The 15875-nt window shown below is 44.7% G+C and overlaps 1 protein-coding gene across 1 annotated transcript; it reads right to left on the bottom strand.

Moving 5' to 3' along the window:
- Nucleotides 1–736: 736 nt before the first annotated feature.
- Nucleotides 737–14456, bottom strand: LOC132473304 (calcium uptake protein 1, mitochondrial-like). Its single transcript, XM_060073378.1, has 6 exons — nt 14305–14456; nt 11725–11889; nt 10713–10920; nt 7942–8104; nt 4126–4169; nt 737–1198 (listed from the first exon to the last, which is right to left on the bottom strand). The coding sequence occupies exons 2-6, from the start codon at nt 11886–11888 to the stop codon at nt 1181–1183; spliced, it is 597 nt and encodes a 198-aa protein (XP_059929361.1). The 5' UTR covers nt 11889; nt 14305–14456; the 3' UTR covers nt 737–1180.
- Nucleotides 14457–15875: the final 1419 nt, after the last annotated feature.

Genomic DNA, 15875 nt, shown 5'->3' with positions numbered 1-15875 from the left:
CATGAGGGACTTCGTATAGCCGCCCGTTGCATCTCAGCTTTCTGCAAGACCCAGCGAAAAAACCAAAGTATAAGAAGACGTTTCAATAATTCAGCAAGTTCAATTCAGCGAGCGTAAGGCAGGCAGCTGTCCTCACCCAACCATACAATGGCAGTGGAGCGGTTGTGGAGTAATTAGTGTGCGTATTCTATGCACACAAACAACACCACACAATAGCGGGCGACGGCCTCCCTGCTATGGACAGGACCGGTTATGGCTCGTCTTTTTATGGGCCTGACCTACAGTCTAGAGTTCTTATTATAACAAAGGGGCCGACGCAACAAACTCAATCAGCGGCCTGGCGCCTATAAATAAATAAAGTGTGTAGTCTCCCATTACACTTTATGTAACTAATAAAAGGACCGAAGCCTATGTTGTGTATGTCGGTGTGGCATCGCGGGCCTACTGCTCGTCTCTTCTCATTATGGCACCGTTCGATCCCAGCCCTCGCGGCTTGCTTCTTGGCTTCTTGGCGTTATACGCGTTTAATCCATTATGTTGTGCCCTTTCTCCGACGTGCTTCTAAAGTGCCAATTGTGGAAATGGCTCTGCTTAAAAAGACTTGAAGAAAAATGGAGAAGCTGAGATGCAATACTCGGGAGAAGGGCTCCTTGGCTCCTGGGCTCCTGGGCTCCTGGGCTCCTGGGCTCCTGGGCTCCTGGGCCCCGTTCCCTCTGGTTCAGAGCGGGGGGGGCGGGCCTACTCCACGCCCCCCCGTTCTACACACCACCAGCACGGGAACAGGGCAGTTGAGGAACAGAAAAGGCAGAGAGAGCGAGAGAGAGCCAGAGAGCCAGAGAGAGCGAGAGAGAGCGAGAGCGAGAGCGAGAGAGAATGACAGAGAGAAAGAGAGAGAGAGAGAAAGAGAGAGAGAGCCAGAGAGTGAGAGAGAGAGAGAGAGAGAGAGAGAGAGAGAGAGAGAGAGAGCCATAGTGAGAGAGCCTGAGAGAGAGAGTCAGAGAGAAAGAGAAAGAGAGAGAGTCAGAGAGAACGCCAGAGAGAGAGAGAGCGAGAGAGAGAAAGAGCGAGAGAGTACAAGAGAGAGAGAGGAGTAGGGAGATCGGAGGTGGGTGGGCAACTATGTACACAGTGCAGTATTGTCATTCAGGGGTACACGCACGCATGCTGTTCGGCACGCGCCTCATACCTGCCAGAAGTCCTGCAGAGAGGGGGGGGCACAACCGCGGATGGGATGGGAGGGAGGGGGGGAGGGAGGGGAGGGGAGGGAGGGGGGTAGGGGGAGACAGCCACAGTAGTTGATGGGGAATGGTTACCACGGATGGGCGGGAGGGGGGAGGGAGGGAGGGAGGGAGTGGGAGGCGGAGGAGGAGAGAGAAAAACGATTACTTGTTATATGACGGCGAACGGCTGCCCTCAAGAGCAAGAGAGACCAACAACTGTTAAAATAATAATCACAACGGGGAGGGGGGGGGGGGGGGGGGGGGGGAGTCACATGATGAGCGAATACACACGTCAGGGGGGAGACGGCACACACACACACACACACATAATAGCACACACAAACACGGTTATGTATGTGTGCTCTGCAAGGGAGGACAACATACACATTGAGTAAACACAACACACCACTATATTAAAACAACAATATAAAAAAAGCAATACATAGATATGGTTTACCATAAAACCACATACACACAGTTTAATAATGTGGTCTACTCTGGGGGGGGGGGGGGGGAGGGGGGGGTAGGGGAAGGAGGTTGCAACCTAAACAGTTTTCTTACACGTTGAACCGCCCATGCGTGGCATCACCGTATGGAGGAAGCTGCTGTTGTCTAACTCAAACCACAGCCAGCCACCGGGGCGGTGGTGGGGTCATTAACGGATAGTGCTACTTGACTCCTGCATACGCCGCCTTACCACACACACCCGCCATTGGAAATAAACGATTAACACGCTGGGCCGATACGCCCGCCTCACTGCGGCCGCTGTAATTGTATGTTCGGGATAATCACTCGCTGCAGTGTTTTAATTTTAATTCACGTGGAGTGGAGTGGCGTGGTGTGGCTTCACGGGGAAAGCACTGGGGCGTCCCTCTCCTGCAGCCAGCCCCGCAGTTGCTACTTAGCCAATCAGGCGAAGGCATGTGTCAGTGGAGGGGAAGGGGAGAAGAGCCCTCCAGAGGGAGAGAGGGGGAGAGAGAGGGAAGGGGGAGAGAGGGAAGGGGTGGGGGGGGGGGGAGACTAGGCTGGAGCTAGCAGGTCCTTGAGGCGATGTGGCCGTTGCAGGGAGAGTCCCGGGGAGAAAATCAAAGCCATAGATCAAGTTGCACTCCCTGATTTGACTCGCAAAACCAAGGGTGCGCAGAGCCCGGAGATATGGCCGCCATTTGCATAGCGCTGACCACAAATCAGGAGTGGTCCGTTGTGGCGACGATAGATCGTCTTCATGCCGGCTGCCCGCGGATGTTGATGGCCTAACAAAATCTGCCTTCACGTCTGAATTAGGATGTGATCCAGTAAGGGGGGAGGCAGTGTGAGATACAGCCTATAATAAAAGCATCTCTGCATAGTAGGGCGAGCCTGCGTCTGATTATGTGCTTGGAAACGCAACGGGGCACGTGCCGATGAACGGCCGGTGCTAGGGGAGGACGTGGCTGGGGGCCGTGGGGCAGAGAGGCTTCCGGGTTTAAGGAACAGGGGGTGGAACGTTGCGAAATGAACATCAATAGGCGGGAAGGGGGGGGGGAGAGGCTGGTATTGGATGGGGGGCCGAGTAGGTCCAAGGTTCACCCTTCTGTGGTTGCATTTAAATAGGTCATTACAACTGATGACTAATGTTCGGAGGCCCTCTTTTAATGATTAGGTGTGAAGCCACACCTAATGTTGGTTGGGTTCTCTGTACCGGCTGCATTTTTAAAACTCTACTAGTACCAAACATTAATTAAAGCAATGATTTGGCTCCCATTGATTCCAAAGGACAATATTTAGTTTGTCCTCACCATGCAATACGTTTGACGTTGGTTTGGTTTAATCACATTTAAAGAAAGGAGAAAATATTTATATACTCAAGAAAGTTTAGATACTTTCTGGTGCAAGGGGTAGAACTTGCTCTGCACCACCAGATCCATTTCTTAGCTAACAGCTGTTTTAAGGACGAACATAAAGCCGAGGGGTCTAAGGCAATGACACCCCAGAGAAGAAGTCTGCAGAGTAACCGTTAGGTAAGAAATAATTACTTTTTAATAGAATTTCTGTGTTGCAGAGTATGGGAGCCGGTTAGGGGGCTGGGATAATATCTTATTAGTTCTGGGATTTGGACATTAGAGGAGATGGTCTCCACTGAGGGCACGCCGCACGCCACTGCCATTTTGGTGCGATTTATCCTTGCTCTAGCATGACAGAAGGCGTGTCAAGTTGTAAATCACCAGAGACACATAGCTAAGCACTGCTGCGGCTATTTGTCAAGGGGGCTCTTTGGTGGTATGTGTGCATAAGGAGTTGTTAGTAAGGTTGAGTATTTGTAAAAAGTGTTTAAATTTGCAAAAGGCTAGTGATTATCTGTATTAGACTTTTGTTCAGTTTTATTCATTCTAAATTTTTAAAGATTTTATTTACCATCGTCAAACTGAAACGTTGAGCCCAGCAATAAAGCATCTTATTAAAGTTAATTGATCGTTTGTTTAAATTATTTATAGTTGGTTTAAATGACCACATAACATGAAAATAAATAATTAAGAGCAATTAATTGAGTAGTAAAGTAGAAGTTAAGAGTCTAATAAAAAGGGTAAACATATTTGATGATATCCATTTATCAGCCATGACAGGAAACAGCAGCCTCCACTTCCTGCCTCACAATTCCATTTAAATGACTTTGGTCTCTTGGCATAGCGCCAGCAGCTGTCCCAACACAAACAAGGCCTACAACTGGTTTGATGTGTTGGGGAACAGAGCGAAAACCCATAATAAAATATAACCACAATGCAGCAGAATATTGTCTTGCTAGGAATCCAGTCAGCCATTAATTTTGGAGAATTGAGGAAAAACCAACGTGATTATGAAACGTTTTTTAATGAGTTTTGGATTATTCCGCTCGGTATCCCCTCTCTGCTTCCACATTGCAGCTTACCTTGCCATCGTAGCGCTTCACCATGAACTGGTCCAAGCCCAGACCTGTAATTAGGAGAGAATGACAGAGTGAGCGAATGACACTTACACACAAAAAAGTACAAAAAAGTACCAAGACCAGCATTTTATGAAGAGGGCACCACTTTAAGATTTGGCTTTGGCTGAAATTTGCCTTTTTCTTTGCTTCGTCAACGGTCACATAAGCCAGGGTAAATTCATAAACTGATTGAAATTCCTGCCACTTGATCCATAACTAAAACAGAAAAAAATCCCAACATTAAATAATAAAATGATAAACGGCAAGCCGGGGCAACAATAGAGGAAAACTTTGCACAGCTGCTGCTTTAACACGACAACATGTTTTTAATGTATTTTTTAAACGACATCCATGTTTTCACTTTAAAAGAGCATCACCACCGATCTTCACAGACAGCCACATGGCCCCGGGCATTTACTTAGAACTGGGGGAGACCCATTTCCATGATGTCATTAGAGTGACTCGTCGACATGTGCCAGAGATTAATATAGGCAATTTACAACTCATTTCCATTCTCCAATTATCCCCACCACACTGCATTCAGCTTTCATTAGTCTGATCGTTTATCGCAGAGAACTTCTAATGCTGGATATATTTGCTGGATCGCATTTTCTTAGCGCTGATGTAAGTGCGCAGTTCAGGATTTAGATGAAGGGAGGTGACGCGATCCACCGTAGCTCGGACAGGAGAATGCACTTGATGAGCTTGCCAGAGCAACCTAGACTCATTTATTAACAGTGGTGATCAGAGTTAAAAGGTTAGAATTATATATTCCCAAAGTCAATGTCATTATGCCGCATTAATAGAATGAATAATGTATCAGATTGGCCGTCGGGTCAAATTAGGAGGTTAATGGTCGTTCACATATTGTATCTTCCTCAATCCTTCACATCCATTTGATTTGACTTCAAAAGTCCCACACCCTTCTACCTGGGACCCCCGCGGTCATTGAATAGAGGAGGGACTCCCTCTTTAGTCGCTGCTCCTAAGCTATTGCGGCTTTGCACACAGCCATCATGACACCATTGATTTTGAGCACCTTACTTTATCGTTCGGGTGACCTTACTTTATTATTCGAACAGCCATCTCCGGTTTGGTATATCTATATATCCAACAGATTGAAAGATTTCAAATGTTCTACTCCCGGAGGGAGAACATCCATTCAATAAAGTGCGACGTACACCGTAGGGACTTTCAGCTGTAGAGATCTTTAATCTCTATAGTGCATGTATTCATTACATTTAAAAAATGTCCCCATGTTATTAATAAATTATTAATCCTTTGGTTATCCATTGGTACACAATGACATTGAGATTTATCTGGCAAGGTGCCCTGGCCAATGCTATACATAGCATACTACATACTGCTATTGGTGATACTCCACATTGTGATTGAAGTTCAAAGAGAAAGATGAAGGGTGTGGACAGCGGACAATCATGTTCTACAGTATTTCGTGTCAGTGAAACATATCTAGTTTTTTCTACTGCAAGACAGCCGCACGCAGTCCACCAACAAACATCAATTTACCAACTGAAATTATACCCATAAGTTGAAATGAACCATTTGTATGCTGCTTAAATATCACATTATATTGTAAAAAATGAACACCAAACACCTTTCTTTAGTTGAGCATATCGGGTGTTATTTAAAATAAAGTGAACGTCTTCTAATAATTTTACGATGGGTAGTCAAGATCAAATGAATTGACAACATGGATACAACATCGTCTGAAGCCCTTAAGTAAATGCATCTTGTTTTTTTGGAAATAAATTCCCTCAGATATGCATTTGCATCATCGATTTAAAGGTGTGACTTGGGGAGTGGGCAGTTGTCCATTTTATGGCCGTCACTTGCTATTATGCTCAGAATAATTAACTAATCAAAATCAGTTGCAGTTCCAAGTCTTGGAATTGATTATCATAGTTAAGTGGATTGCAATAGGCTATAATTTCCTTGGGTATTGAGGAAATATCTTCTGATTGTACTGAAGACCTTGTAATCAACGTTTCTTTGAAATTTGGATCAGGCAAAAACCGTACATGCGCTAATAGGGGTCAGGTCGTTGCAATTGCATCAATCAGTGCTAAATCTCAATTATTCAAACGCCAATGGCACAATGACTATCTGTACACCCAATCAGAGTAGATCGTTAAAAAGGATTAATCATCGTGTCCGGGCTCGTTCATAATCCTTTTATCGTTTGATCATTCATTGATCATTTCATTTTCATATATTTATAAAAATTAGATGCCTCACTAAAGGTTAGTAACACAGGCCAAACTTTTGCCAATAGGTAGTTGATAGACATGCTGCAAAGTGGATGAGCATTTCAGACCATTCCCAAATAATGTGTAAAATATCACAAACATACCGTTATAGCCATTATGGATACAGATGTTGTGGACACATGGACATGGAACTAATATGAAACTAAATAATAACAGGGTTCCAGTACCTTATGCTAGGAGCTCAATTAACGAGGCCAGGACACTTCGGCTGAATGGTGCAATTAGTTAGCTGAGACGGAGGAGGAGTTGACCGTCTGCCAATAAGATGCACTGCGGCCTCTTTTTGGCGCCTTGTTCTGCTTATGTATGCCCTCCCTCATCTAATCCAATGGATCTCGACTCAGCGTTATGACATTCATATCGTTTTATAGGACAGGGCTTGGGAAAGGGTCACACACAGCTTGGAGATGGGTGTCTGGCCAATGCATGGGAGGCACTGTTGATGGAAGAAATTGCCACAATGGCGGCAGATTTAGAAGGCACTCAGGTGATGGAAGAGCAGATGCTGCCAGACAGCAGAGACGTGACGAGCCCGACCAAGATATGATTAGCGGAGCACATCGCAACAGACGGCTGCGTCGGTGGCTCCAAAGACGGAAAGGTAAAGTGACCGCATAGCATCGAAGTTAGGAACAGTGCACGGATGCAGAAGATACTCGTATGCTACAGAGAGTGTCAGGGTAAAAGTAAAAGGCAAAAGCTGGTGCAGTGATATCTATATCTACACATATATATCGCAAACACGCCAAGTTCAGACCAGTTGCCTTCCCAAGCACTCCACAGCTTATGATCAGATATCTCTCACCATATCTGCATGTGACACCAAGAATGTGCTTCGACACGCTCATTAATACACCCACTGCCGCGTCCTATTTCCCCCCCCCCCCCCGCTTCGCCGCACCCGTCTGCCTGGCCTACTTTATAATCAGACCCTCCCGGAGTGGGTCGTCCCCTGCCAAACTGTCCCTGAATGCTCTCGACATTGGATGCGTAGGGAGGAGTCACATGACCTGTACATTGGACAGGGCGATGGATGATACCACCGACCGAGGAGGGGGGGGAATCGATCCACTGTGCATTGCCAGTGGGGTACATTACGCCCGGCATAGTGGGGCCCATAAATCACCACGCTGCATGGAATTTCACTTGCGCGTGTGATTACACATGGACATACACACAGGCGCGCGCGCGCACGTACACGTGCACATTCACACAGACACGCACATTCAAAACCGCTTCAAGGCCAAAATGAAAAGCATAATGTCTACTTATTTACAAATGAATTGACTTACTTTTTATTTAGCATAGTTTATATCAATATATTTATTTGATCTACATTGTGGGTACTCCAATTTGCATTCATAATGTTACTGTATTTGTACTCTCTTGCTTGATTTGCACTGATCCTTTAAAGCGGGCAGACCAGAACATCTCTTCGGGGAAACATAAAGAGTGGCCTTATGGTATATTGGCGGACGGGACCTGGACTCACTCTCAGGCTGCTTCTCGTTGGGGGTGATGGAGCGCACAAAGTCCTGGGGGGTCATGTACACCTCGGGGTCTCCGTGCTCGCTGATGACCTTCAGCGTCGCAAAGTAGCGGAAGATCTTATCCGGGGTCGAGTACGCCCTGATCCTGTTCTCATACTCCATCACCTGGCAGGCAGAGGGGAGCAAGAAAAAAATAATTGACTCATTAGTCACACGTCAACAGCGTTTAGATCCAGACAACGTGTGGATAACCAAACGGGAGCGGCATTGGTTTGGTTGCGATTCAGGGGTGAGGGGGTCTTCCCCCTCCATCTATCCAAATGGCTTCAGAAAGGTAGGACGTCAATCCTTCCCCCGGAGAGAGAGGGTGACCTTCCAGCCCCGCCGACTCCATTAGCACATCAACATGAAGGACTAAATCTATCTCCCGTTTTACCGCCGAGCGTGGCTGACAGGTTAACCTCTGGGGAGATCTCGGTCGCTCCCGGGTTATACTATGTCATTTGGGGAGAGTGAAGTAGATATTTGGGAATAAATCCCCCAACAGCACAGTTCAGATCGGCCATCGCTCAAATCAGGGCATCATGATGGAACACAGAGTATTGAAGTGGAGTATCACATGAAGGGACGGGTCATGGTGGGAGTCGGCCTCTCTCAAACTGGAGTCTTATTATCAGGTCTTTAAAGTCTTAATTTGGCCTCTTAATCACAAAGCATATTAGCTACATCATTAGCGACATAATTCCAGTATTGAGACTGGTATTAGCCGCTCTGAAATAGAAATGGCTGGCACAGAAGCAGCCATTTCTAATTATAGATGCAGCAATGGCATTTGACGTCGACATAAAAGTGTATTGTTTTGCTCAATCATGAAAGGCATAAAAAGGCCAGCGTGGCTAATTATTTGTCGGGTGCTAAAAGTCTGTGTAGGATGTTATCGGTTTTGCTGTAGCTCCAATGTGCATTACACATTTTGACAATGTTCTTGCCAAGAGTTTACCACAAAACAATTCCTTAACACAGGGTGCAGGTTTAAAACACACAGTCTAGGAGAAAGGCTCAGGATGTTCCCTTTAAATTTTGCAAGCAAAAGAACATTGGCATTATCATTTTGAATTTCTCTGATGTTTCTCTGAATTTCGGAATGTTCACCAACTAACTTCAGGTTTTTCCTCTTTATAATGTTTTTTGACATCTGACATACTCTTCCCATTGCGTAAGACATTCATGAATATTGACTTTTTTTCTAAAATAAACACAAAATGCATCCATGTGATGATAATGGGGCAGAGGACAATTTTCCCACAACACAGACACACACACACACAGAGACGCACACAAACACACACACACACAGGGTAAAACTTCATCAAAGTGCAGCATCTCAGGGACACCTGCGATAGTGCTTGACAGACCGAAAACGCACTCAAACACGTACAGATGCATGCAATTTACGCTCAGTGGACAGTATTCCATCAAAACTAGGCACTCTGTCTGACACAGACCTCTATCCACCAAGACAAGTACCTACCTTACCTCAACTTGGATTTGCCACATAAGGGCAATCATGCTTTCAAATATCAATACAATTTCTGGCAGGTGACTGCTGTAGCCGCCAAGATGATTGCTCTATTCATCTGCTCAATTCTCCAACGGCTCTTTTTGTAAATCTAGGCGCATAAGGCTGCCATGGCATTCGAGGTCTGAAACATGGGGGCCCATTGTAACATCTCGTGACTTTCTCTAGCCCTCTTGCTGTTCAAAGTAACGTGCCATCAGAGACACACGCCAATCCATCGTCACAGGCTAATTAAAACTGTGGTACAAATGTTAGCAGGTGGCACATATGAAAGTAGATTAGAGAGCAATTTCACAGCAGATATTGTTTGCAAATCTTTACTTAAGGTGCCGTTGTGTATAAATAAAGGGTGGAATCTAGCGGAACGGACTTGGCAGAAAGGGAATATTATATTCATAAGTATATTTAAATTAATCTAAAATCCCATAAAAGAAAATAAATTGCGTTTTCGTTACCTAAGAAAGAGCCCTTTATATCTACGTAGGGAGATATATGCACCGCCATGTCTCTATAGTAGCCAAGAACGTACAAGCCGTGTCTCTAGAGAGAACACTTTTATACAAAAAGGTGTTTTGGGCTAAGAATTCTAAGAAGGAAAGTTGTCGCTGTGAAGGGGCGTTATAATAAGCAATGCTGTACATGAAATGCAACACACACCATGCCATTTTACTCCAAGTGTCCTACTAGCTTAACCCTCTCTTTGACGCGACATTAACACCTACCGCTGGCAGTACGGACCTCCACACATCTACACACACCGTGGTGTTATCTATAGGCTTCCCTAAAAGCTTAACTCTCTCTTTGGCACGGCATCAACAACAACTACTGGCAATACGGAGCCCTACACATCAACCCACGACGTGTTGTTAGCCTAAAAGTGTCAGAGAAGCATAACACTCTCTCGGACGCGCCAAAACCGTACAATATCAGACATTAAAGGCCGTTACAGGCCAGTACAGGCCAGTATAGGCCAGTACAGGCTAGTACAGGCCAGGTAGGCATTGGAAAGGGAGGGGTAAGGGGGGGGGGTATGTGACCACCACCTCACCGCTAGTGGTCACATACAGCTTAATCCCCGCAAGTTTATTGGCCATAGATTAAGGCTAGTTATGAAAAAAATCGATAAAATACATTGTGGAGATAAATTAAACAGCAGGCGACGGAACCGCCTCATGTTGATTGCCTATTGATTACCTTGCGGTCGCGGAATCCAGAGCGGACCTTCTTTTTCTTCCCCTCGCTGCCGGCGCCGCCCTCCTCCTCCCCTCCCTCCTCCTCTCCACTGGTGGCCTCCACAGACTTGTCCGACTCCACGTCCGATTCGGCGTCCTTGGGGAACTCCTCGGCCTCAGGCTCCGCCCCCTCGGCGTGACGGACCGACGGGCCGGCGTCCGCGTACGCCCTTGGGTGTCAGACCACAGAGACGCTGGGTGTCACTTACGCTGACAACAGGGTGTCCGTGTCCCCAGGGACCGAAGAGGTTAATGGGTACATGGGGATATACATTACTCTGTTTGGCCCCAGAGCCGTAAGGGGGGAGTAAAAGTGTGTAAAAGCCTGGATGCCTCGCTGAGAAGAGGGAGTAGAGAGAGAGTGATAAAAAGCGATGATGAGGTTGGAGGGGAAGAAGAGCAAATGGAACGACAGTAAAGGAGCGCTGTGTTTCTTTTTCTGCTGTGTCATGTTGTACGTTTGGGCATCTACCTCGGGCCAACTGTCCGGACTGAAAATTGCCGTTATAAGAATTAAGATGACTTCTCGGAGATTGCAGGTTTGAGGCCGTATAATTCAGTTTTACGAGACACTGAGGCAGGGAACGTTCTCTCCTCAGCGGTCTCAAGACGTCCAGGAGGTGCCATCCATCGCACAGCGGCCTGTACACACCGTCACTGTGTCTTTGAAGAACTCTCACCTCATCCTGACACCATTTGTGCAGTGGCTGCAAGTTAAATTAACACCCGACTCCTCTGTGATAGAGTGTGGATCCTCACAAAGCAACGCTGCATAGGGGCAGTGGCTCAGCATTTCATGACCAACCCCAATGTAGCGGACAGCAAATAAAGGTTTGTGAATTTCAAAGTAGGACAGGAAGTGAGTCTTGTGTGTATGTGTATGGATGTGTGTATGGATGTGTGTATGGATGTGTGTGTATGGATGTGTGTGTATATGTGTGTGTATACGTGCGTGCTATCGGGTGCCTTCATACCTTGTCCAGAGCAGTCCTGTGCTGGCCGATATCCCTGTGACCCCAGCCAGGGCTGCCAGTATCAGTCTCCGTCGGCCCTGGGTCCGCACCGGCCCACTGTGGTAGCGCCGAGACATCAGGGCCAGGCCCACAGAGGCCGCCGAAAGCGCCCGCAAGCGGAACATCCTGTGAGTAGAGTGACAGCCCATGGAAACCGAGCATCAGTCAAGATAAGGGGTAGGCACTTCTATTCATCCTCAGGCAGTAGATGATAGAGCTTGCGAGAGGTCGTAGAAATGCTGCAACAATGTTCAAAATTTTGTTAGACTGTTAGAACTAAACTCTAGCACGGGTGGTTCTGCTGTAAAGGAGCCAAACTATTTTTATTTTTCTGGAGATCTGCCTTTCCCACTGGAGACACCTCTAGAAACAACCCAAAATAAATCGTATTTAAATTCACCAAACGTGTGCCCTGCCACCAAAACTTGAATTCTTGACAGTGATGTAATTCATTAGTGCCACAACAGAGTGATTAGGAAATAAGTGGGCTGCTGCCTTCATAGTCTGTTGATTTCCAGACTTAGAGAAAGAGGAGCTCCATCATTCTCACAAAAAAAAGAATGATGGAGTAACCTTGTATTACCCATCAATATTACATGTGGCTATTAGGAGAGTCTTCCCCAATTTAATCAGCAAGATAAACATGCAAAAACAACATTGCTAATTGGGAACATTCAGTGTTCCGTGGCAAAAGGGACCAAGGAGGTCTCCTGAGTATGGGACTGAACGTGCTTGAATACGCACTCCCTTCTTTCAATCTTTCCAAAGTCACAGACCGAGGCCTCTTACTGAAGTTTTGACATCAACCGAATGGACTGAAATCACTAGGAACTTTCTTCAGGCGTTCAAGCTAGAAATCGAAACAGTTCTACATCTGACATTTACAGTGTCGGCATTTCTGTCTACATCATTTAACGATAAGGGGTGTTTCAGGAGCAAGTTTGGCAACATAACCATCAAATCTCTCTCGTTTAACGGAGGTGTCAGTCAGTTTGGAAGGCTTCGCTCTGTGCAGCATAAAATCAATGTGCACAACCTAAACAAAATAAATTATTAGGATATGTACAATCGATACAACACAATGCATCCTACACTATTGCGCGGAGACAGCTCTATTGCATGGAGTATAACAACTGGGGTTCAGAAACATGTCTAGAGAGTGGGATTCATTATCTTCTAGTAAGCTTTGTACTGAACCCATTAATTCCCAGCTGATGGGGGATTTCAACTGTCTGTTTCAGGGAAAATCATTTCTGGTGTTGTTTTCAACTGAAAGTACAAATGTTTGCCCATCAGCCCACCAAAACGTTTCAACACGGAGTCCATGGAGTTTGGGAAATGTAATGGATATCCACAATGGAAAGCCACATGTCAACCTATAGGTTCAACACCATTATCTATAATGGTCATTGGTCAGGCTACAATCCCAAATTCTCAAGAGCAACTTCACATGATTAGCTTTTAATTAGGGGAGATCATTCATAAGACAGGTAGCCACTGCAGACATCTTAACCAGAAAGCGTAACCTAAAGTCTGCAAGTCAATTATCATATGGTTTTATTCAAAGGCTTTGAATTCTCTGATACATGGAATAGTGAGTATGGGGTCAGGCATTTTTCCAACAGCCTACAAATAGACAGGAACCATTTTTGTTTGAACCCATTACGTCTGATGGAAGTCAGACACCCAGCCTAACACTATCATCCTGCCACCAATAATAACCACAAGACATGTCACCTGGGAGTCAAACCGCAGACACAGTAATAATACACTATCATGCAGCCTCCAATAATAATACAACAACCATAACACATTCTAGATGGAGGGGGAGCTTTTTAATCTGTAGTAATCCTCATTCATATGAAAACGTAACTGGTAGCATTAAGCTGGTACGTGTGGGGTTTGTAGTAGGCGTTGAGTGATACATAAAGAAACCTGCGGAAATATCTGACATTCGGGACATGCAGTCCTAAACAAACTTTGCATACAACTTCAACTAGAAGTTTGACGACTGTATGCAATACACTAGGGGGATACCAACATGTCCCCCCCCCCCCCACATCTGCTGGGCTGACAACAGATAGAGACACACACTCCTGCAACACACGACATTGCAAAATATGCCTTGTATGTCCCCCCCGGATATCGTATGCTTCTACCAAGTGTTCACAATAACAATGTGAGAGATGCCAAAGCCAGGACTCACTCTCATGAAAAACGCAGAAGTGTATCGTGATATTGATTGAGGACCGACATGGTAACACATCAGCACACGCTGCTGTATGATGGACCTATACATGCACAGTATTCTAACACATATATTGTATGTGGTTGACTCGGGTGTCTGCCTCGCTTTAGGTAAATACAGAGCATTACATGCCTGGCAGGACATGTCATACAGATATTTAAGACCATCGCAGATGTTAGCCTGCTAGCAAGCGAAGCAACCACTCCGTGATAACTGTGAGAAGAGAGGAGGTCATTTCGTACATCATAAAATCGCATGAGCAGTCGTATATACGCATGGCGTGGGTTACTCACTTTTATGACAATAGGTTAAACCAAATATAGAGTTTCTTCGAAGTGACAGAAGATGCGTTTTCTTCTTTTCGCTCTTCAACGATGAGTCCAAAACAACAGTTCCGTGTTACAGAATAAGCCCCGCCCCCTGAAAACGCCCCTTTCTGCATAAAGTGCCTGGGTTGGGTGTGGCCATAGGCAGTGGGACTGGCACACTATAAGCACATGCATATTATTTATAACAAGTGAACATTTAAATGCATTTTATTAATTATGTGTTAAAAGTTAGGCGGTCAAGATTGCTTGTGTTCTCACAATCATAAAAGCCCAAACAGAGCTACAATAAGTATGAGGGACAGTCAAGTGATGGTGATTCTAACAGTAACAGCGGCCTCACTTTGATTTCACCATTGGGCCTATCATCATTATTTGGGTTAGGGTTAGGGTCAAGTCATATAAGTGAAGTCATATTAAGTCATATACTCTCACCCATTCCTAACATGCCTTTAAATCATTCAATTGTATGTATTTGTATTAGCATTGTCTTCAAAGATTTGGTATATCTGTGTTGATTTGGTAGGAATATTTAATTTCATTTTAAACTGCACCGATTTTTATTGCTCAGACTTGTTAATCTGTTGGTAGTGCGCTCCCTGTGGTGAATTTATGATGAAGACAGTGGACAGTTATGGACAGTGAATTATATGATGTGTAATTAGTCAACAGGGAATGCCAGTGAGTAAAATCATGTTATGAATAACCATCTGTATTTGTTTCCTGCAGCATCTCTTGAAATGACAGTATTTCTTACAACATATAGATTGGCATTTGCTTCTTAAAATGTACTGACAAGAATTCGATTTTAACTTCACTACTCATTGGTGGAATACTTGTGGCAGCTTGTTAGTGGATAAATGCAAAGATGCATATTGATTTTTGGATGGAAATTTATTAAAACAGAGAAACTGGTTATCGGCTGAGAATGTGTGATAAGTACATTTATGATTTAATGTACTTATAAAGGGAACTTTGACCTCTTTATTTTGAGACTTGGTCTAAATCAATAACTGTTTCATAAAACCGAATCAATAATTTTTTGTGGTTTTTGTTTGTACTGCTGTGTTTCTAACTGCTGTCAAGTGACATATTGCCAAAAAAAAAGGCGACAAACTGTGGTAAACGGTTTACCCCTATTGTTCGTGAGCTTTAGCTTTTTGACCTAATTTTATCCTCGCTTCTTCTATCCAACTCCATGCTTTATCTTCATCATAATACATTTTATAATTATAATTACATGATTTGGTTAAGTAATTTTACCATGTTTTACCATCTTGTTTCCCTCCGTTAACTCGTTACCCTCCAATAAGTGAAGATAAGATAAAATAGTACTTAATTAATCCTATAATGGAAATCAGGCATAAAGTAGAGGAAAGTAATGTGTAATTACGTTTTTATTTGGGTCATTCTAAACAGTGGAATGCTTTCTGACATGGCAAGCAACAAATGCATTCATGAGCAAAATTATTACACATTATCCCAAATAAGGGCGGAAATAGGAATAAATAAAGTAACAACAGATAAAATATACATAT

The sequence above is a fragment of the Gadus macrocephalus genome, chromosome 15, assembly GCF_031168955.1.
Source record: "Gadus macrocephalus chromosome 15, ASM3116895v1".
Classification (NCBI taxonomy): domain Eukaryota; kingdom Metazoa; phylum Chordata; class Actinopteri; order Gadiformes; family Gadidae; genus Gadus; species Gadus macrocephalus.
Note: the sequence above shows the minus strand (reverse complement) of the source record. Positions and strands in the feature narration are given on the sequence as shown.